General features: G+C 39.6%; 1 protein-coding gene across 2 annotated transcripts in view; it reads left to right on the top strand.

The window, feature by feature from the left end:
• Positions 1-11,984: 11,984 nt before the first annotated feature.
• PITPNB (phosphatidylinositol transfer protein beta) overlaps positions 11,985-24,296 on the top strand; it is a gene marked incomplete at both ends in the record, with an annotated part of 61,077 nt that continues 48,765 nt past the window's right edge. For both annotated transcript variants that reach the window (XM_084253483.1, XM_084253484.1), the window contains 3 exons: positions 11,985-12,004; positions 16,132-16,162; positions 18,908-19,053. In XM_084253483.1, coding sequence (XP_084109609.1) covers positions 11,985-12,004; positions 16,132-16,162; positions 18,908-19,053 — 197 coding nt within the window. The remainder of the gene's footprint in view (positions 12,005-16,131; positions 16,163-18,907; positions 19,054-24,296) is intronic.

Raw genomic sequence — 24,296 nt, forward strand, 5'->3', positions numbered from 1 at the left:
CTATGGAAAGATATCTGGAGGATCCTAAATACATTAAAAATGGATTTGCCATATGATTCAGTGATACTACTCCTGGGAATATACCCTAAGAATACAAAAACACTAATTCAAAGAGAAACCTGCATGCCCATGTATACTGCAGCACTATTTACAATAGCTAAGATATGGAAACAAACTAAATGCCCCAAAACAGACAAATGGATCAAGAAGATGTGGTACAAATATAATACTACTCAGTGATCAAAAAAGATAAATTCATGCAACTGTGCAAAATGGACAGAGCTGGAAGGGATTATGCTAAGCAAAGTCAGTTAGAAAGGAAAAAAAATATATTGGATTGGCCTCACTGATGGGGGAATATAAAGAAACTGAACATCAGGAAAAAGAAAACTTGCTGGCAAACTACAGATCTGAGGCATACAGCAGTGGAGGTGGACAGAGAAAGGTCAAAACACGGGAGGGAAAACCACAAGGTATTATGGTGATGGTTCACATGTGCTGTGGTGCTGGGACAATTATAGAGACTACACCTGAGGGGAGAAATTAAATATTATACAAAAATGAACAACAATGTAGGAAAATAAAAGTATAACATTAATTAAAAAATAAAAGAAAAAGAAAAGCAGATGAAAAATGTGTGTAAAACACTGTAACTGGTTTCCTTGCCTTCACTCTAGTTCATTAAAAATGAATTTGAACATGCACCTCAAAAAGGAAGATATACAAATGACCAATAAGCACATAAAAATGCTCACAATCATAGTGTTCTAGGCAATACAAATTAAACCACAGTACAATACCACAACATATCCACTAGGATGGCTAAAATGTGTTGATGGTGATGTGGAGTAACAGGCCTCTTAAATACACTGTTGGCGGAAATGTAAAATGAAGCAACCACTTCGCAAATGTTTGGCAGTTTCTCTTATCATTATAAGGGAAATAGATATTATAAGGGAAATATATTTTCCTTAGAAATATTATAAGAGAGATTTCCTCAAGAGAAATGAAAACACTTATCTACAAAAAGACTTCTGCACAAATACAAGTAGCTGTTTTTATTTACAATGGTCAAACACTGGGACAAACTCATAAGTACATCAAAAAACAGATTTTAGAAAAATCTGATATAGCCATACACTAGAACATCACTCATCAACAGAAAGAACTAAGCTATGCACAACAATGCTAATGAATCTCAAGAACATTCTGTTGAATGAAAGATGCCAAACCAAAAAAAGGTACATACTACATGATTCAATGAAACTAGGGAGAAAGCAAGTCTAACTTATGGTGCCACAAAGCAGTTTAGTGCATGCTGGGGGCTAGGACTGTGGGGGACTGACAAGGAAAATGCACAGGAAGCCTTTCAGAGCAATGGAAAGTCATGTATTTTGATTACAGCAAGGAATACCAGAAGCATCTATTTGACAAACTCCTCAAACTATACACTTAAAATGGCTAATTTTATTACGTAAATTATAGTTCAGTAAAGATGATGAACACTTTCTTCACACTGAAAGACATGAACAAGACTTCTCTTTCACAAAACAGGGATGAGTAAATGGGTTAGGATTAGGTAATGTAAAGCACTTAGAAACTGGCATATAATAAAAACTCAAACTGTTAGAGGGATAAAGTTTTCTTAAAGATAAATAACTGCAGTATCACTACATAATAACAGAGTCACTAAAAACTAGTGGTTCTCAATCACTAGTTTGCCCCCACCAGGGGATACTGGGAAATGACTGGAGACATTTTTGATGAATGGAGGGGTGGTACTAGTAGGTAGGACTCTATCTAGTGAATAGGGGCCAGAGAAACTGCTAAATACCCAAATGATACACAGAATGGCCACCACAACAAAGAACTGTTTGACCCATAATGTCAGTGCTACAGAGTTTTAAGAGACCCCGTCAAAAACAAAGCAACACAGTAATACATAAGAAAATATTAAAAAGTGGGTTTCAAATCCAAAATGGCATTTAAATACATAGTTATCATCTACCATAAAAAACAGAAATAGGAAAATTACCAAAGGATAAAAACAAGGCCACTAAACATAAAATAGTCTCATCCTGTAGGAAAATGCAAAATGAATATATGAAATAGTATTTTAAAACCAATAAAGTAGCAAAATGAAAAACTCTGACTACCAAATGTTGGTGATGACAGAGAAAAACAAATTTATATTATGCACTTCAGATTAAAGGGTAAAGGGGGCCTCCCCGGTGGCGCAACGGGTTGAGCGCAGTGCTGTGAAGCTGTCCGCAGCCACTGCAGCGTGGATTCGATTCCCAGCTGGCAAGGGAGCTACCCACATGGCACAGCAGACCTCTCCTGTCTCACTTATTGCTCCCCTCAGCAGTGTATTTTGGTCATCTGCCTGTTCTGCTCCTTGCTGTCTCTGGTGAATCCTCTCACCCTCCCATGCCTCTGGCCTGTACCCCAGCTCTTGTATAAAAATAAATAAATCTTTAAAAAAAAATTTAAAAAAAGGGTAAAGATATTCATATATGCATTCTTATTTACACATTGGGGTGAACAGTGACTAATAATAGTAAATACCCGTAGGGATGAAGGAAGATGAAGGGCAAAAAACCTTTATATTAAATTATCATTCTGCCCTCCAAAAACTAAGTTTTCAATGATTCCCATTCACTGAACACCTATTACATATGAGGTGGTATGCAAGGTAAGTCTTTTATATAGTTCATATATTTTATTCCTCACAATGAACCTATGTTGTAGATATTAGTTCTCTCTTACAGAAGAATAAATTTTGTCCCTGAGAGATTAATTTACTCAAGGTACACAGCACACAGCCAGCAAGTGGTAGAGTCAGGGTTCAGGTCAAGGACTTTCTACTAAAGTCGAACTTATCTCTCCCACAATGGTATAATATTATGATCTATGTCCTAAGGTTTGACAAAATATTGAGAATATTTCCAGCTTTCACAGACATAGTGTCAATCAAGATAACTCTGGAATGGAGAAAATAGGATGGCAAGATAAAGAGTAAGTAAAGTGTACATAGTTTCAGTGGCTCACAAATTCCCTGGGAGGCCCCACCAAAAGTCTTTGGATCCCAGGCTAAGAATGTCTGCTTTTAGAAACTAAAAAAAGGGCCTCCCTAGTGGTGCAGGGGGTTGAGCGCAGCGCTGTGAATCTGTCCACGGCTTTTGCAGTGTGAGTTCGATCCCCGGCCAGGGAGCAACCCACATGGCGCAGCAGACCTCTCCTGACTGGCCCGCTGCTCCCCTCAGCAGTGTATTTCAGTCAATCTGCCTGTTCTGTTTCCCACTCTGTCTCTGGTAAATCCTCTCGTCCCCAGCACCTCTGGCCTGTACCCAGTTCTTGCATGCATAAATACATAAATCTTTTTTAAAACAGGGCCAAATTCAATTATATTTGGAGAACAGTTCAAATTTCTTTGATCAGAGTTGCACTGTATCAATTAGTGCAGAACATAAGCATTACAAACATTTTTCATGTTCAGGGATCTTTTGCTGTCTCATTAAAACTTACCAACACCCTTACTACAAGAGTTCTTTGTGGTTATGTGAGACTTGTATTAATTAAATTTGGTGGTACATCTTGTGTGTAAAGGTTATATTTGTTGAGAATTTTAAGTTAGAACAAGAGACATTAACAAAGAGGTTGGATCTTTTCTACCACCAAGGACAATTAACTAATTAGCTATATCCCATCTTTTGTCCATATTTGCAAAAATGCAAAAGATAAAACATTAGTTTTAAAACATGAAAATGCCACACAACCCATTTTTTCAAATGTAACTGTTTTTTCATATGTCCATCTTTCTCATTTTGGGGGTGATGGTTCATATCTTTCCTACTCGCTAGTCCTCTTTAATATTCCATCATTCTGCTATTTTTATCTCTTAGGCATATGTAATATATAATTGTTTTGTTGAGTTACATCGATTTCATGTTTTCTATAAATTTAGCTAATTTCAAATTAGTGTTTTCTTTCCCTCAATAAATATATCTAAACTCATTACTTACTCTACCTGGGGTGTTTTAATATAAATCTTTAGTTGCAAAAAGGAGACGATGTTCATACTGTTCAGGGTTATGCCCATCCAGCACACTGTCTGTTCAATTATTTTATAAATATCTGAGTACTAACTAGGAACAGCAACTGTGCAGACAACAACACTTGTTAGAAGTAACAGAAATGCTCTGCAACATCTTTTCTTAATGACTGATAAGGCATATCAACCACAAATATATCCACAACATTTTAAAAGCCATTTATATTTTCAGCCTGCATAATTTTTGGAAGAAACTACAGAATAAAATGACTACATACAAGTTTGACAATTACCATTACCCTCTTGGGACTTCAAAGAAGGTAAAGAAGACTCCACTCACAACATAGTGAAGTAGTGAGGTTTGGATAATCCTTTCCCCTAAGTACAACTAGAAAAATATAAATATATAAAAGAAATATAAAAATACGAATTACTCAGAGGAAAATTCACCAATTCACCATGACTTACCTGCAGATATTTCCTGGAGGCTGGTGGTTCACAGGGATGGCCATTCTAGTCAACCAAACAAGCTGGGCATCAGGCAGCTAGTGTGGCGCACAGATCATGTGCAGGGAATCCATGAAGGAGAGTACAGACTTACACAAAGATGGGTGCTGGGACCTTTGGTTCAGTTGCAAAGAATCTGGCTGTTGGCAGCATGGGTGGTAGAGTTTCATCCTCTGTTTCTGCTGATAGAACAGAGAGAGACCTATTGCAATACCACAGAGAGGAGAAGGAAGCAGGAGAGGGCCCTAGACCTTGGGCTCTGGGTAGCAGCAATCAGTGCTTGCTCCAGACCCAACAGTGAAACAGGGAACATAAAACTCTTCTGCCTGAAACAGGTTTCCTATCCATTAAGACAGAGACCAAGTCCTTGAACTCCAGTATCTCCTCCTGCATTAGCTACCAAGTTAAAGAAAAAGTCACAGCACACCAATAGAATCAAATGAGGCACTACACAAGTCTAGGAAACAAGGAGCATGTGAACACACGATGGAAAAGCTGAAAGAAGTCCAGAAACATATAAAAAGGATATAAAACTCGAGCACCTAACAGAAAAATATTTTAGAGTAACAACCATAAGGAAACTTAATGACGTACCAGAAGTTCAATCAAACATAGAAAAATAAATTCAGTTAAAATCCAGGAACCAAAAGGGCTCTTTATTAAAGAGACTGGGGTTACTTAAATACACACACACACACACACACAAGTGTGTGTGTGTGTGTGAGAGGGAGAGAGAGAGAGAGAGAGAGAGAGAGAGAGAGAGAGATAACAAACAGGGAAAGCATATAGAGTGGATTTAAGCTGGCAGAAGAGGGAAAGAATTTGGGGAATTAAAGATACAAGTGTCCAAAGGACTCAAATGTGAGAAGAGACAAATAAAAACTTAGGGAAATGAAGGAACCCTACAAGAAATATCAGTCTCCATCAGAAGATGACATATTAGGATAATGGATATCCCAAAAGGTGAAGAGAGAAGAGAGCAGAGAACCTATTCAAAGGAATAACAGCTGAGAACTTCACAAACCTAAGGAAAGAAATAAACATGAATGCCCAGGAAGCCAAAAGAACACCCAAATTCCTAAATGCAAAACAATAAACACCAAAATGCATTATTGTTAGAGTACCAAAAATGAATGCTAAAGAATAATTAATAAAGGCTACTAGGGAAAAAGAGCATGTTACACATAAGGACACCTTGATCGCCTTTTCAATGATTTTTCTCTTTTTTTAATTAATTTATCCACACAAGCACTGGGCACAGTCAGAAGCGTGGGAGGGTGAGAGAATTCACCAGAGCCAGAGCGGGGAGCAGAACAGGCAGAAGGATGGAAGCACACCACCAAGGGGAGCAGCGGGCGCGGCAGGAGAGGTCTGCGCACCACGTGGGACCCTCGCGGCAGCCAGGGATAGAACCGGCGCTGCAGAGGCTGCGGACAGCTTCCAGCCCAGCGCTCAACTGCTGCGCCACCAGGGAGGCCCTTCAATGATTTTTCAACACAAACTCCCAAGGCTAGAAGAGAGTGAAATAACATCTTTACAGCAAACATCACTCAATGGTGAAAAACAATGCATTTCTCCTAACATCAGAAACAAGACAACTACTGGCTTCACCCATGTGCACAATTGCAAGACTACTCAGGCTCAGGGAACAACAACGATGGGGTTTATTTAACAAATGGGGAAAACAAAGAGTCTCCAAGGCCATCTCACCCCAGATAGTGTCCACAGTATCCGAAAGTCCTAAACGAAAAGCTGCTCATTCCAGATGGCTTTGTCCCATCAACGAGGACATGAAGTTTGTGGCAGCAGGCAAGCTGCAGCTGGAGGTGCTCACAGGTGGGATTGCTGAAATGGTGTCAAAGCAGCAGCCCACAGTAACAGTCTGAAGGTTGGGATGCACAGGACCAGACACTGCACCAAACAACGGAGGCAGCACCGCCACAAAGTGATGCTGGACAATCAGCAGCTTCCAAAAGATGACTGGGACACAGAATGCTAGCCACCCATCAATAGTGCTGGGCAGCACTGGCAGCTAGTGCCAGTCACCCAATCATTAGCATTATAGCTTTTTAAGTTATTGGCCCACACCAACAACAAACAGCTCTTTGAGACACCAGGCCCTGAGGCTTGGTGCTCCTTTCAGGCAATGTCAGAGGCAGGCCTCTGTAAAGTTTTTCAGCTTCTCTTCTTCCCTTGGAGGTCAGCTGCTGGATGCTTCTGAGAGTAGTACAAGTGAGCAAGTATTCTGTACAAAGATCCCAAGTGAGTCCTGTCTGAGCAAGTCTCAGAGTGCAGAAGTGCAGCCAAGCAGGAATGCAACCAGAGAGCAGGTCCTCTGAGCTGGCTTCTGCCCTGCTTTATTTATCTCCTTTCTTCGTTCCCCTACCTACCAATGTGATTGGATTGGTTTCAATCCTATGTCTGATTGGAACATTTGCCAGTCATCTCATAGCTCACACCTGATCAGTCCATTCCACAATCCAGGCACCAAACCCACGGGTCTTTCTACTGTCTGCAGCTGGAGGGAGACACAGCATTGGAGCTGCTCCTGTAAGGGGGACTCCGGGGCTGCATGCTCTGGGGTGATGTGCTAAGGGAACAACTGCTGGCTTCTGCCAGCAGCCTGAGCCCCAGTGGAGCTACTGGTAGTGATCTGTGAAATGCCCACCAGTCATTGCTGCTTGCGCTGCCTGCAAGCACTGCTCCGGGGCCAAGCACTGAAACCCCAAGGAAGGATCTTCGTTTCAGAACCAGTGTTCTTATTCCAAAACCTCTCCATCTTTTCTTTGGCTATGGTTCTCAAAGGAGAAGCACAATAGAAATACAACAGGCACAGAAGCAATGATAGCAATGATTTCAATGATCTCAATAGATCTCAACAAGAGCACAGCCATCTTGGGTTCAGGCCCTGGCAGTAAACTTAACAAAGGAAGTGAATGACTTGTACACTGAGAACTGTAAGACACTGTCAAAAGACATAAGGCATACAGAAATGGAAAGAGAGTCTATGCTCATGGATTATAAGAACAAGCATTGTTAAATGGTCATATTACTTAAAGCAATTTACAAATTGAATGCAATGTCATTGTCCCAATGACATTTTTCAAGGAAATTCAAATTATAAAATTTGAATGTAAATTTTACTAAAAGACCCTGGACAGCCAAAGCAATCCTGAGAGTAAAGAGAAATGGCTATCATACCCCCTGACTTCAATCTACACTATAAAGCAATAGTAATCGAGATAGTATGGTGCTGGAACAAAAACACAGACAAATATAATAGAAAGTCTAAAAATAAACCCATCAAATATGGACACTTAATCATTGACAAAGGTGCCATGAACATAAAATGGAGAAAGTCTCTTCAACAAATGGTATTGGGAAACTTGGACAGCCATATGCAAAAATGTGAAACTACATCATTTAAATCCATACACAATAATTAATTCAAAATTAATTTAAGATTTGAATATAAAACCTGAAACCAAAACTACCTAAATGGAAACACAGGGGCCACTCTCTTGGATATCAACTACAGAGATGCATTTGGATACTTCAATGGCTAAGGAAACAAAAACAAACAAGATTACATCAAACTTAAAAGCTTTTGTACCATGAGAAAAACCATTACCAAACCAAAAGGGCAACCCACAATCTGGCAACTCACATCATACATCTGACAAGGGGTTAATTTTCAAAATGTAATATAAAGAATTCTGACAACTCAACAACAAAACCATCACCAATCCCATCCGAAAACAGGCAAAAGACCTAGACACTTCTCTAGAGTGTCCACCAGCACATGAAAAAAGCTCAACATCATGTATTATACGGTAGATGCAAATCAAAACCACAATGAACTATCACTTTACCTCTGTGAGAATGGCCTATATCAGAAAGACTAGAAACATAATGATGAGGATGTGGAGATAAAGAGAATACTCATTCACTGTTGGCAGGAATATCAATAGGTGCAGTCTCTATGGAAAATAGTATGGAGACACCTCAAAAAACTAAAAATGAAAGTGCTATATGATTCAGCAATGCCATTTCTAGGTATTTAACCAAAAAATATGAAAACACTAATACAAAAAAGATTTATGCACGCTTATGTTCATAGCAGTGTTACTCACAATAGCCAAGATATGGAACAACCTAAATGCCCAACAATAGATGATGGGATAGAGAAATTGTGATGCATATACTCAATGGAATACTACTCAACTATTTAAAAAGATGAAATAGTGTCTTTTGGTCAAAATGGATGCAATTTGAGGTAATTAGGCTAAGTGAAATAAGCCAGAATATGAAAGACAGTTACCCGCATGGTTCCACTCACTTGCAGAACATAAATACCCCAAAGAAGACAAAACAAACTGGCAAACACACGCAAAAACAACTCATAGCTTCTGTGAAAAATACAGGGATTACCAGAAGGGATGAGGGATAGGGGGAAGGGTACAGAGGAATGACTAGGATAGCGCATTTGGCAGTGGAGCTTTGTTGGAAGGTGAATGAAATGTGCACATAAGGAGATGTGAAGTTGTACCCCCAGAATTTAATTATGTAAATGATTGGCAAATGACTGAAATTTGAGAAGAAAAAGAGGCGCAGCACTCAACTCTGTAGTTTCTCTAAATATCTTATAGATTTTGGTCATAACCCATTTTCCCCATAATGGAAAACAGGTCTTTACTATAAAGTTTGTATGCATGCCTCAACTTTTTGCTCCTAGCTAGAAAAAAGTGTACTGAAAAGATCAGATGTTTGATGTTTTTAAAGCCTGGATTTGAAAACTGGTTTTGTAAACAAGTTGAGTGATTTTTGCACAAGTCACTTAGCAGTTCTCTGAACTTCATTTTCCGCCCTTTCTAAACCATGCTAAAATACCTACCTCAAAATGTTGCTCTAAGAGTGAAATGCAATGAAGCTTTTCCATTACCCAGCACAGAACCTGGCATATATTTCCAACATAATCCCAGCGTTTAAGATCCTTTAAATGAAGAGCATGGGTTTCCTTGAATCCTTCCCGTTACAGAGCTTCACATATAACAGAAACACTGCTTGTACTACAGTGTCAGATTTACCATATAGATTTATATAGCAGCGTTTTCATATTTTTATTCAATTGCCTTTCAACAGCTTCCCATGCTTCTTACAACTCACTCTATTGAGGCCTAGTGATCTGTTTCATTTCACCCTATTCTTCCTCCTCATTTAAGACGTTCTAGCCACACCTGCCCACTACCTGTTGCTCAAATACTCTAAGCTTATTCAAGCCGTAGGCTATGTTTTCCTCTAACTGGAACACCCTTCCCATTTCTTCACAGGTTGAGTTATTTATAACGTTCCTTTCAAATCTGGCCTCCTCAGAGTCTTACCCTTGACTACTGGGCCTCCCTCCTACTTTTCATTTTATTTACAGCACAGCACTTGCCACTGTGCCAAATTCCCTCACATTCCCACGTGCAAACAGTGTAAGGTAAGGAAAAATGTCAGGCTTTTCTGCCCTCCTGCCATCAGGATAGATGATGGATCCTTGCGGTCCTGAACGCAATGCCTGATGGCGGGCACCTGGAGTAGGGTCTGGTCATAGGTAGATGGGATTCACTTGGGCTGAGGCTGAACTTTTAAGGGCGGCGTCACAGGGACGCCAGTAGAAGCAGAGAAGCAGAGAAGCGAAGCAGTAGCAGTAGAAGCCGAGAGAAGGCTGGAGAGCCCAGAGTGAAGACCTGTTGGGGGCCGGGAGGCCTGCCAGCCTACCGGCCCCCCAGCACCCCTGCCTGCCGTGTAGCTGGTAATCTAAATAAAAACCTGCAAAAGCCACTGAGGACTCCGATTCCTCCTTTACCCGGTCTGCTGGATATTAGAAAACCTGCACTGTGGTCCTTCTGTAACAGGGTGGTCCCCAGGAAAGGGGGAGGTTCCCTGCCCCACCCAAGGGAGGGTGGAGCTGAGCAGGAAGAGAAGCTGAAGAAGAGACTGAGGAAGGAAGCAGGATGGAGCCAGGAGACCTGGAGGAGGCGCATGGAGCCTAGAGACATGTGAAGAAACTGCGCTTGTCTTTTGGTCGTGGACGGGGTGACACAGATGTGGGTGAGACCCATGGGGAGGTGACCATGGCAGCTTTTATCTTGATGTTGATGTTGCTCTTTTCTTTCCGGGCTTGTCCAGTTGTTTGTGACCCTTTTCTGTGGGTCCCCACTGGAAGATGCTTTAGACTTGTGGCAGGCTTTGGGGCCTTGTTCTGGGCCAATCCCATTTGGATGGACTTTTACCCACGAGGGGACGGGTAACTCTGGATGCTTCATTTAGAAACTAGACTCTTTGCCTTACCTGTATTGTTATCTAGTTTTATTAAAGTTCCTTCCCATTAAAGTCTCCTATGTTTTGTGTTGATGCGGCGGATGGCAGAACCCATGTAGAATAGGCAGGTTTGCGGGGCTTGGGCTACCCCTCTTCCTGTCCTATAACACTTCCTGCCATTACAAACAGGAACTGTGACTGTTTTACCTCCAGCTGTATTCTCTGTGCTTAGAGTTGTACGTGACACAGAACTATGGAGTCATCCCTGGGCTACTACTGAGGTCCACCTTTTGGTTTTCAGGTTGGAACCAGGGTGTCTGTGCCTCAGGTTAGTGGGGGCATCTACTGTAATTAACTTCTTCCCACAACAAGTTCGCTCCTTCCCCCCTGGGGTACTGCGTCTGGGTGTCCGCTGCTCCTCCAGTGGCGCCAACAGCAACTGTGGGATTCTGGGTTCTAGGGCAGGGGTGGCTTCAGGCGTTGGCAACTTGTGTGGCTACAGCTGTTGACATGGTAAGGTGAGTAACAGTCAGGCGGCTACACTCACGAGCCCTGAGCTGTGGACTTCTGGACCTTACACGTGAGCCGTGGACCAGGTGAGCCTCTTCCTAAGAAATCTGACGGGGCCACCGGGATGAACACAACTTGGCGTCGCCGGCGTTCGGGCGTGAGGTGAGGGCCAACAAGGACCTTCTCCCTCCGGAGTGAGAGAAAGTTTAATATCCGTCACCAGAAAACGACTTCCAGGGAACCAACTGAAAAACTCACCGGGAAGCCTAGGCTGCAGGGACATCCCGAGGGAACTCGGGTGGAGGGAGGAGCCATTGGCAGGAGACAAGCGAACAACGCTCGCTCAACTCGCGCAGGCGCAGGGGAAGGCGCAAGCGCGCAAGCCGGCGGCGCAGCCGCAGTAAGGCCTCGCGCGGCCAGGGTGGGGCGCGCGACTCGGCGGAGCCAGCCCCTCGCGCGCGCTGACGCGACGGGTCGCGGCGGAAGGGCGTGGACGCGCATGCGCCCCGGCGGCTCAGGGGGCAGGGAGGCGGTGCCGCGCAGGCGCCTTGAGTGGCGGTAGCGGCGGCGGTGTTAGCGGCGGCAGCTGTGAGGGGGTTCCGGGAAGATGGTGCTGATTAAAGAATTGTGAGTGGATCGGCGGGCACGAGCGCGTCCCCGGGACTGCGGTGGTGGGGAAGTCATTGATTGAGAAACGGCGGAATATTTCTAAGGAGGCTAGAACCTCGGCACGGCCGCTGCCTTCGCGCGCCTCCTCCCCCAGGCGCGCGCCCCCGGCCCACTCCAGGCCCCTTCTTTGCGCGCCCCCAGACGGGCCGAGATGGTGCGGTAGACACTCCGCGATCCTCCCCTGGGACGAAGGCAGCTCAGTCCCTGGCTGGAGCGCGTGGCTCTGGAAGGCGCGGCCAGGAGTTTCCGCTGGGACCCGCCTTCTCCCCAGCCCCCCACCCCCAATCTGAATCTGGGCGCACTAGACCTGCCGGTCGGCTCTGCGGTAGCCGGAGGGTGGGGTAGACGCGGAGGGTCTGACTGATTTGTCTTCTGGGGTGGAGCCCTTCTGTGGCTCGCAAGAGATGGGATTGCAGTGTAGGTTGGGACCCGAGGTGGGATGTTGGCGCCCCGAACTTCACGCGGGAGTCCGGAGTCTGGTCGGTCCGGTCGACTGGACTGGAGGGCCTTCACTCTCTGCTCTGAGCCTCAGTTTCCACGTCTTTGAGATGGGGTGACACTCTGTTCCACCTGCTTCACGAGGTTGAAATGAAGAGTTAACAGTTGGTCAAAATAGAAGGGTTTCCAGATGCATCAAAATGGTGAAGTGATTTTGTTGAAGAGTTAAGGCATTTCCCACAGACAAGGGTTGTGAATACCAGGGGAAACCTGGTTGGTAGTAAGTGTTCAGTTGTCACAGCTGGATCTTGTCATCGGCATCCCTTAGGCAACTAGAGATTTCGGATATGACCCATGCTTTTCCAAATGCTCCTTATTAAAATTGTGGTCTCAAATTAACTACGGACACCTTATTTTTAGTGTTGGTTGTCAAACTTCCTTTGAAAATATCTCCTCTTAAAATCCTTTATAGACTCCCTATGTCGTGAGACTAAAAGTTAGAATCTTTATGATAGCTTAGGAGATCTTATGCTTTTTCTTCTGTGCTCTGGTTTTATTTACAATCCTCCCTCACCCGTTCCAGGCCCACAAAATTCTACTATTCCAGGAATAAACTCCATTCAGGGACTTTCTGTTTGCTGTTCTCTATGCCCTTTGCCTAGCTCACTAAACTTCAGCTCTTAAATATCACCTTAGGGAATCCCTTTCTGAAGATCTAATTGCAATCCCAGCCATTTGGTCCTTGCTTTTCCTGCTTTGTTGTTATCATAGCAATTTCCACCATCAATCTTGCAACAAAAATTTCCCCCTGTTTTACTAGGTGTATTCCTAGTAAATTTGTATATTTTGCTCATTCTTATATCCCCAGCTCAGACAGTAGTCCCTGGCATGTAGTAAGTGCTCAATAAATAGTTACATGAATTAATGAAAAATTATAACTAGTCAGTGACAGATCCTGGGAAAAGACACTTCTGTTTTAGAATGAAATTTTTCAGCTAGAGAATATAGTATTGCACTTTGGATTTATATAGAACTTATCATCCAAGTTGTTTATACAACACACACAAGTGTTAGCTTCTTTATTATTCTGACATCTTTGTAATATAGGTCTGTGGCAGATATTAAGACAAATGGAGGAAATAAGACAGAAGGAAATTGACTTGGCCCACATCACATAGCCAGTGAGGCACAGAACTGATTTTAGATCTTAGATATAACCATTTTTCTTTTATCAGAGTTATTTCCTCCATCATAAGGGAGGAAATCAGTAGAGCCCCTTGACTTTATGTCAGCAACACCAAGCTAACTCATGGAAAGCAATTCCCACTGGAAATTTGCACACTGTGTTTTGTGCAAGCCATTGCCTTTCATTGTAAAAATGTAAATACATAGGAAACAAATGTTGAAATGTGCCCTAAGTATAATTTTTTTCCTCAAGAGTTGTAAGTACAGTTCTTGATGTTCACTCATATGTCTCTTTCAGATGGTTTTTTCCCCTCCCTCCTAGACTTTGTGAGGCTGAGGCTGTTGTTTTTTTTTTTTTTTTTTTAATTAAGTATTCCAGTACAGCATTAGTCTAACACATTGCAAGTACTCAGTGTTAATTGAATGGGGGGTGGGGGGAGGATTCCTCCTACTGTCCAGTGAACTTTCTAAATGGTTTTTGGTCAGGAGCAGTGAATAGATTATTCCTCTATGATGTTGATAAACTCTAAAATATTTTCAGGAATGTTTCTGTTTTTAAAAAAATACCATCTATTTTTGACATGAACTAAAAGGTTAAAAATTACTTTACAGGGTGGAGAGTTCCTTTCAAGTTTTACTTAAGCCATAAATGAAGTTGTTATTAGTGTGAAGTCCTGGTTTTAAAGAATTATTTGGTAGTTCCATGTGGAAAATTATTTTCATGAGAATTTTCAGATATTTTTCAAAGTGTTCTAAATGGTTAAATATGACTTTAAGAATAATAACAGAAAATCAAAGCCTGCCTAGTCCTTTTTTGTTTTATTAAGCAAAATTGAAGAAACTACTTGACTCATTCATTCATAATGTATTAATCTGTCACTTTCATTTTGTGAAATGAATTCCTTGAAAGTGTTATATAAAAATAGGATCTTCTTGCTAGTGAGTAGTTGTTCAAATTACTCAGCATTGATTTTTTTTCGGTTTTGTGAAACTTTGGGGAGGTGTTTAACTTTCCTCTGCACTCCTTTTCATTCCCTCTGTAGTGCATCATCTTGGTTGTGGCCTTTGTAAATCTTAACCCCCCCCCCCCCATTAATTATCTGTTTCTGAGATGGTGAGCAAGTTAGTGTGTAGTTTGAAGAGGCAACTAAGGTGATTAGGTAGGGAAGGACTTTATGTAACAAGTTTATTCTTGATAAGAATAGAAATTAGTGACCATTGTAGCTTTGAGAGCCAAGGAAGAGGAATCTAACAGACATGTTTTGTTTCTTAAAATTTTTATTGCAGTAATATTAGTTTATAACATTATATACATTTCAGATGTATAGCATTATACTTCCACATCTGTATATATTATGATCACTACCAAAAGTTTAATTTAACAGGAGACACACTTTATGCATGTTGGAGATTAAGGTGATGTGAGTGTTCAATCATAGATATTTGAGGAGAAGGAGAGAGTAGTGGGTGGGAAATGAGGTTGAAGAGAAGGTAGAATGAGGAAAACTATTGTAAATTTTCTGTAAAATGAAAATAGAGGTGAATGCCTTGAGATTTTTTTTCTTATGTAGCGTTAAAATAAAATTGTAAATGATTCTGTTGAGATAGTTTAAAGGTTAGTAGGGAAAAGTGTAAGAGGGACCAAATCAAAAAAGGGGTTGCTATGTTGGCGAGCATCTTGAGGCAATTGATACTCAGGATGCCTTGATTTTCAGAATTAATGGTAGAAATTAGTAAAAAGAATTCCCTATAAAATTCTGCAGAGGAAATACAGTATTCTCCTATAACTCATTATGATAGTCTTACTTTGGAATTTATCTTCAGGAGGATTGGTCCTCGACATGGGTTCCAATAACAAACTCTCTTGGATAAGATCAGACGTACATCAACCATACGCTGAATCTATTTGGGAAGGGCTTATATTTATAAGGTTCAAGGTCTTTTTCATGGTAAAATTTTTTCTTTTTAAGTCTTGTAAGGGACAGTTTATTCCTCTTAATACCATTGAGGAATAAGTAGGTAGTGGGGAACAGCTTTTGCAAACATTTATTGAGATTCAGGACGTGTATTCTGTGAGAGGTATCATTAAAAACAAAATGCTCAGTATATAGATGGAGAACGAAACCATACTAAAAATTTCATGAGGGCAACTAGAGCAGACTAAAAATATTGCATTCTATAGCTTACAATTTTCAGTGACTAGTTCTCTCTTGTTCTTTATGCCTCACAAGAATCTCTGTAGTTTTCATACTATGAAGAGTTAAATTGAAAGCCAGGAATGGTTCCCAGTTTAGAATCCTTATTTAGAGCTGTAGACATGTAAAGACCCTCTTTTATAAATGACATTCAAGTGCTGTGGTATCATCAGATTTAAAGTAAAAGCTCTATTAAATTTAGAGTTCAGTGTTTTGAAGCCAACTATTTCATATGTAACTATATTCTTTTTCTTTTTGTTTTTTTAGTCGTGTGGTTTTGCCATGTTCTGTCCAGGAGGTAAGTCTTGCTTGCTTCTGCATTATTGTATTGATGTAGTTTATTTTGATAATTTTGTATTTTCTCTGTCATACATTTGATATACTTTCCAGTTTATGTGACAAAATAAATTATGAAGTGTTGTAATTAATTGTAAATTAATTTCTATCACAATTCCTTCTTTTAGAAGGATCTAATATCCCAGAGACATGCGTTTCTAGCCTCAACTTAAATACTTTAAGATTAGTAACTTACTCCTTAGAGACAGGTCTTCTGTTTTACTATGGAATATTTTAAATTTTGTCTTTAAACCAAAATTCACTTTCCTATAATGTTTGATGATTGTTTACATTTTTTCCACTTGAGTGAGAGGAAATAAGCTTGTTCTGTCTTGCATATGGTAACTCTTCAGATTTTCAGATGGCTGTTCCCCTCCCCCAGCCCTTTTGTTTCATCTTCTCTACTTGAGGTCACAGGTTAAAAATTCCCAACATTTATCATTTGTTCATTTGGCCTTATATAACATGACCTCTAGACTTCTTCACCAGCTGGTCTCACTACTCCATGTGTTGTATTGTTCTCAACTGAAAACAGTACTCCTGACATTTGACTTAACTGTAAGAGATTATTGTCTCCCTTGAGCTGCACAATATAGAAATACATCATCTATTTAAAATATTCACATCCTGAAGTTGTAACTATAGCCAGCAATGAGGATAAAAGCAGAGAAGACTTCTAAGAAATCAAGATATGTGTAGTAAAATCCCAAAAGTCCTCTGGGTCCTTCTGTAACTTGCATACAGTTTGCCCTTACTCAGTTTTCTGTTTTTCCTAGACAGTATGTCAGAACCAGTAACTTGGAAGTGGGGCAAAGCAAATTGATAACCTAAGAAGTGACAACTGACAGAAAACAGAAAGAAAAAGAAAAGAAAATTCATGAACTGAAATAGAGTAATGTTTGGCACTGTTTAATATAGATTTGAACACCGCTGTATATATCTCAGTAGTATCTTCATTTTTCACTGTATTAAAACAAGCAGGACACCCCTCTTTACTTTTCCTTTACTCCTACAATTGATTGGTTGAACTTGATTGTGGAAATTGACCGCTTGTTTTTGTTAAATTTTTCCTTTTAGTTTCAGATAGTTGAATCATCTTGTTGGAATCTTTGAATTTGTTTGGTATTGTCACCCCAAATATCTCACCTTTTTATTATACTCAACAAACATACCTTCTGTTCTCTTTAAGTTATTCTTTAAAATAACAATAAGAAAAGGTATAGTTGTATGTTGCAAAATACCAGCCCATTCATTTTTTTGGCATACTGTTTGTTTCTGTATAAGTTTTTGTTACTTTGTTGTTGACCAAGATCACTTTTACCTTTTGATTTAGAGACATTTTAATTTTAATCCTGTCTTTTAAAATACATTATAGAAAATTACATCTTGAAGGATTTAAGGATTGTAGTATCACTTAAGTAACCCTGGTATGTTATATCCTGAAAACCAGAAGAAGAAATACAGTACTTCGCCACAGAATCTTGCTTTGGTGTACTTAAGAGGTGTATTTGTTCTTAACTTTCTAAATCCTTCTGGGGATGTGTGTGTGTGTGAATGAATGTGAGAGAGGGAATGCACACGTGTAAGAGTGTGTTTATGTTTAATGTACAAGATAGCATCATACTTTTAGATAGGAATACTTAGTAAGCTTACACTTTCCTTTATTTTTTGTGCCACAAATAAGATGTTAGTTTTGAATTATTAATGATAGAATTATTAAAGATAGAGCTTTGTAGTTTTGAGAGAAAAATCATTTCCTCAAGCTGTTTTTTTTTGGGAGGAAGAAATTTAGCCAAATTTGAAGAGATTGATTGGAGGTAGTGTTTGATTGAGTCAAAGAAACAAATCAGAATCCAAGAACTTCGCTGTTTACTATTTGTTGAAACAGTGACTCCAGATTGGCACGGAACAATACTGCCCACTCACAAGTTATTGGTATAGATCATTGAGAATTCTGGTTCACTTTAAAATGAGATAGAAGCCACTGTCCCCAATTTCTTGCCTTTCATAGTAGCACTTGTTTGTGATATTTTAAGAACAATGTCTGTTTACTGGAGAACTTCAAAATTAACGATTCCAATCCCTAATACCCGATACGTTTTCTGTTTAGGTGGCAAGGGCCAAATTGGTGATGTCATATATAAGTTATAGGAAAAGAAGACCCCACAAGTCTACTAAAATATGGACTTAATGTTTCTTTGTATTTTCAGGCTTTTCTTACTACATTTTATATCTTTTCTCTTTAGTATTGAAAACACTATTCTGGTTGTTCAACTTTCTTAATTGGCAAAGTGACAATTATATTCCTGCCATGCCTTCCTCAGAATTTTGTGAAATATGTGAGCTATAATAGATATGGAAATGCTTTGGGGGAAAAATGCAAATACACATTTATTATTCAAAAAGTTGAAGCCAGGATCAGTAAGTTTTCTTGATAAGTGGATAGTGCTTATTGAAGTCCCCCAGTATGTGTAAATAGCTATTTTCTTAATATAGAAATCTTGTAAAATATTAGTTTCTTATAGCTGTGTGATAGTGTTTGTCTTTCTCAGTGTATTAATTTCTACTTTGAGTCATTTTCATATAGAACATATATGCTGAATGGTTTGGATATGTTTTTCTGTGTTCTCTATAGTAAAGTTTTGACACTGAAAGTTTTTGCAGTCACACCTGACTTAGTCAAATTCTGTACTCTTTGAAATTTCAGTATCAGGTTGGGCAGCTTTACTCTGTTGCAGAAGCTAGTAAGAATGAAACTGGTGGTGGAGAAGGAATTGAAGTCTTGAAGAATGAACCTTATGAAAAGGATGGAGAAAAGGGGCAGTATACACACAAAATTTATCACCTAAAAAGGTAAGCAGGCAGAGGGGAGGAGACTCAGTGGACTAAGGTGGAAGATTTTTGGTGCGTTGGTGGAGGATACCTTGTAAGAGTATGCATTTGCCAAGTGTGAACCTGTACCCCTGAACATGAGCATATACAAAGCAATGTAACTAGAACTAATATTAATAAAATTAAAAATGAAACAAAAAGAAGTAAGCATGGTATTGAATTTAATGCTTAGTCATTATATTAAATAATTATGGTTGTAACTAGCCAACTTAATAAACGTTAGCTACTGAACTTACTAATAGGTATACTCAGATAGCATTGAATTTTAATCGAACAATACAGTGTATTTTAATGTTTTGAGAGACCTCCCCTGCCTTTATTGGATTTTTTTTAATTATAGAAACAAGTCTGCTTATCAGAGAAATTCAGATTGTAAAGTAAAAACTTGATCTCTAGCCCTGGCTGTATAGTTTATTCTCCCAGATCAGTTTCTATGCATAATTAAGTGGTAAAAAAGACTTATCACTTGTATTATTTTCTTTAATAACAAATGGGATCATATCATTCATATATTTTTGCAGTTTGCTTTTTGTATTTTATGCTGCAGCATATTATGAACATTTTTCATGTTTGTATTCAATGCCTATATGATTCTTTTTAAAACTGAGTAAATTTTCTTAGTGTTCTGAGTGTTTTGTAAATTATAAGTCAATTTAGATATTTTAAATATTTCTAGTTTTTGAGTTTTACAAGTAATAATTTTGTGAACATGGTTGTACATAAATCTTTATGTCTTGAGTTACTATTTCTCTAGGAGAAATTTTTGAAAGTAGTATTGCTGAAAGGGCATTCTCATTTTAAATTTTGGTATTACTTCCAGATTGCCCTCTAAGAAAATTTGATAGTATTCATTTCCCCATATTTTTCTATTTTATAAATTTTTGAAATCTGACATGTAGAATAGCTCCCTTGTATTTTGGGCTTCCTTATTATTAAAGTCTTTTCATGCTAATTTACATTGATGTTTCTTGTATGATTTGATTGTTGAAATCCTTTGTTCATTGTTTTTATCTCTAGTGTGCAGAAATTCTTTTTGCATATTCTTCTAAATTTGGTAGTCTAATCTCTCTGGCATAAATATTTTAATGTTTATGTAGGGCACAAAAATAATAGTTTTTTAAGAGTCTATTTTGTTAGTAGTTCCAGTTTATTGAAAGACCTTTGCTCTTTTGCTTTTATTCTCTTTAAATTCATTAAAATGAATTTAACACCCATATTTGTGGAGTTCCTTAAAGTTTCTGAGAAACTGGGACGATCAGTATATTTTATACTTTTTTTTTTTAAAGAATTTTTTTTTTTAAAGATTTATTTTTATTTATACAAGCACTGGGTACAGTCAGAAGCGTGGGAGGGTGAGAGAATTCAGCAGAGCCAGAGCGGGGAGCAGAGCAGGCAGAAGGACCGAAGTACACTGCTGAAGGGAGCAGCGGGCGGCAGGAGAGGTCTGCGCGCCATGTGGGACCCTCCTCCAGGGGCCGGGGAGCAGCCGGGGATCAAACCTGCGCTGCAGAGGCTGTGGGCCACTTCGCAACCCAGCGCTCAACCGCTGCGCCACCGGGGAGGCCCATTTTATACTTTTCAATGAAGATCTGTTTGGTATATAGTGACCCATGAATATAAAGTAGGTTACCACTTTAGAACCTGAACTTTTGTTGTTTTCTCATAGATTACAGCATTTCATTGCCTATTTTAGGTTTGAATAAAGGCGATGACTCTGATCAATTATTCAGAGACTGTCTTATTTTTGGTTTCCATATATTTGTTGGCTCCCTATGTGTATTATAAAAAAATGTGTCAATTGAGAGAAAAATTTGGCTTTGGTGTAATCCTTTTACATAAAGTATGTATTAAATTTAGTTATATACACTCAGCTTTCTTTTTCTAGTATTTTACATTTACTCATTAATTAATTTTGTCAATAAGTAAAACTCCCTTCACTATGAGCATTTACTTCTGGAATTCTAAAATAAACCAAGAATTTGATATATGAAACATTTTATTGGCCTGTGATGTCTGTATGTGAATTACCTTGAAATAGATTTAAAAAAAAAAATTGGAATAATGGGGAAATGTTTGCATATTACTACTTGGAAAACATCAGTTGCTAATATATATGTAAATGTAAATATGTAATATCTTACCTGTGTTTTTAAAATATTAATCAGAAAAAAGCCTAGAAAGAGACCCTATGTTATGAATGTTTTTTCTTTGGTGGTAGGATTATAGGTGATTTAAAAATAGTCTGTATTTTTGTTTTGTGAGAATGAAAAGAATGATAAATACTATTTTTAATACATCTGATTTAGGTGACATTACATCCAATAATTATGAATTTCTTAAGTTGAGGAAGAATACATAAATATGGCACATGCAAGAGATATTCTTGTTCTGGAGAGCTTCTCTGGGTTGAACTTTTCGTGCACTCAGTCTTCTGGAACAGCTTCTTCATTCCTAGGAGTTGAAATTATTTGTACCCTTTAGTTTCAGCCCTTTGTGCTCACATTTCCTCCTCATTGTAGTTCTAAGAAATAGTGTATAAGAAGACTCTAAGGTGTGTAATTATCCAAAGTCACACAGCTAATTAAGTGGCAGAATGTTGACTGAGATTCTCTGATTTCTCTTCCCATGCTCTTGGTCACAGGTAAGCCATCCCAAGTGCCTGACAAGCAATCAGGACCGAATAAGGATATCTGTCCCATGAGATAGAGCTGGGGTCTGATTGAATGATAGGGACTGTTTGATGTTCATAGAAGGCTATAACCTTATAACACAAAGATGGTAACTAGGTGAAAGCATGAAGAGGTATGAGACAGAAAAGGAAAAAGGAAAGAGTGGCAGTAATAGGTCTAAGGCAGTACCATAGATACAGGCACTCTGACAGTGATGAAAACAATCAGTGCGCCCATTCTCTGGGTTGAACTTTAAGATAAGAACCAATTGCTGCTGTAATCTAGGGGAGGGAATGGTCACAGGGTAGATGCAATCATATGTCTGCACTCAGAGTCACCTGCGTCATACTAAAGGCACAGTAGCCACAGGATAACTATCATAGGGAGTGACAAAGAACCAAAGCATTTAAGTGCTGAGACCTTCACTGTGCTAGTGGAAAGACTCCAGTCACACACAGGGCTGACTGTAAGTCCCCTCAGACTTTATCAGTTGAGCATGTACTGATGTATATGCCCACAGTTCCTAGAAAGCTCCTCTCTCCCTGAAGACGTTAAACTTAAGACCAGTAATACATGTACCCTTTTTCATCATTTACTCCTTTGGGTAACCTGTGGTACTGTGTGCACTGTCTCTATATAGCATCACTAGAATTGCAGATTTGACAAACTTGCCTGCTAAAGTGGTTGGCTATGGCCACAAATTCCTTATTTTACATTTTGTTACTTGAAATTCTGAGGTCGCTTAACTTAATGTAACCACGTTCTCTGGATTCCCTGGCCAGTATTTTTGCATTTCAGCAAAAATATTTGTTGGTAAGATACGTATATATACTCAGCCTCAATCAGAATATTGAGAAACACTCTTGGCAAGGTATTTTTAAAAACACACCAAAATCTAGTGACTACTGCAAGGAACATTTCAAATTTTTAATTTCCCTGAATCTCAGATGTTAATCTATGGCAAGAAATTCTTTCCATATCCTTTGATAACTTAAAGTGAGTAGTTGGGGGCCTCCCCCATGGTGCAGCGGTTGAGCGCTGGATTGTGAAGCTGCCCGCAGCCTCTGCAGCGCCGGTTCTATCCCCGGCTGCTCCCCGGCCACTGGAGGAGGGTCCCACATGGTGCGCAGACCTCTCTCTCCTGCCGCCCGCTGCTCCCCTCAGCAGTGTACTTCGGTCCTTCTGCCTGCTCTGCTCCCTGCTCTGGCTCTGCTGAATTCTCTCACCCTCCCGCGCTTCTGACTGTACCCAGTGCTTGTATGTATGCATGCATGTATGTATGTATAAATAAATAAATTTAAAAAAATAAAATAAAGTGAGTAGTTGCCCATTCTAAGTCAACCTCTCATAATTCTAAGCAGAGGATCTAGTACTTAGTGTATTTTTACTGTTAGTGGTCATTACAAGTGCTTTGGTGGGTACTTGTTCATTCTCCATAGCAGCCTTTTCTAGTAAGGAAATTAAGGCTCAGGAAGGTTTAAGTAACTGGCCCCAGTGACACTGTACTTGGTAGCAGACATAGGCCAAAAGCCAGGCAGGCATTGTGACTCCAGAACCTGCCCTCTTAATCACTTTGCTCTACTGCTGAACCCTAGGAGAATTAGAGTATTTTCCATTTCCTGGACTGAACACCAAGGGAGTTTACAAAGAAATTATTCCACAATCACATATTTCACCATATCCCATTTTCTCATAAGTTTAGTCTCAACTTTTCCAAAATAAAATTAACAAGGTGATTATCTGCATATCCCAGGTTGTTATCACTCTTTCCAGAATGTAAATTCTTGACTCTAAGCAAGCCATTTTCTTCATTGTCTTCTAGAAGGCACCTGTTGAGACCTTTCAGTTCTTCTGATGTTTGGTTGCTTATAACCTGGTGCTTGCAACAGAGCACAGGCATCTTTCCTTGACTACTTATAGTTATCCTTCTTCCCTAAATTCCATCACTTTTTGTCTCTTCTGCTGATTTTGACAGCTAATCATATATTTCCACCTGGATATATATATATATATATATATATATTTATTGTCATGTACCTCCTTTACATAAAACTTTTAGTTTGTTTCCTTAAGTTGTTAAATATGTAGATAGTAGTGGATGGTGGAAGGAAAGACAGAATTTATGGACAAAAAAATTTTCAAACCAGGCAAGGAGATGTGTTGCAACTGTTGAGAAAACCTTGAAGCTCTCCTGAGACCTGGTAGGAGCACACCAACCAATCATTTTGTTGTTTTCTCTCCCTTTTTGGAGAAAATCAGTTTTAGTCTTTCATTTTTTTCATAAACATCAAACTTTTGCCATCTTCAGTCAGTCTCCAGTGCTGGGGGATTTGTAGACTTTACCATCTCCAGAATAGCCTTGTTCCCCAAAGGTTGAATCAGCGGAGGTTTTATTGAAAATCATTTTTAGGGGCCTCCCTGGTGGCATAAGGGTAAAGTCTAAATGCTATCACCACAAGGGCCTGAGTCCAGTCCCTGGCCAGGTTGCTAACCACATACAGCACAACAGACCTCTCCTGTGTCACCCACTGCTGC

Source organism: Talpa europaea (assembly GCF_964194135.1).
Source record: "Talpa europaea genome assembly, chromosome: 14".
NCBI classification, from domain to species: Eukaryota; Metazoa; Chordata; class Mammalia; order Eulipotyphla; family Talpidae; genus Talpa; species Talpa europaea.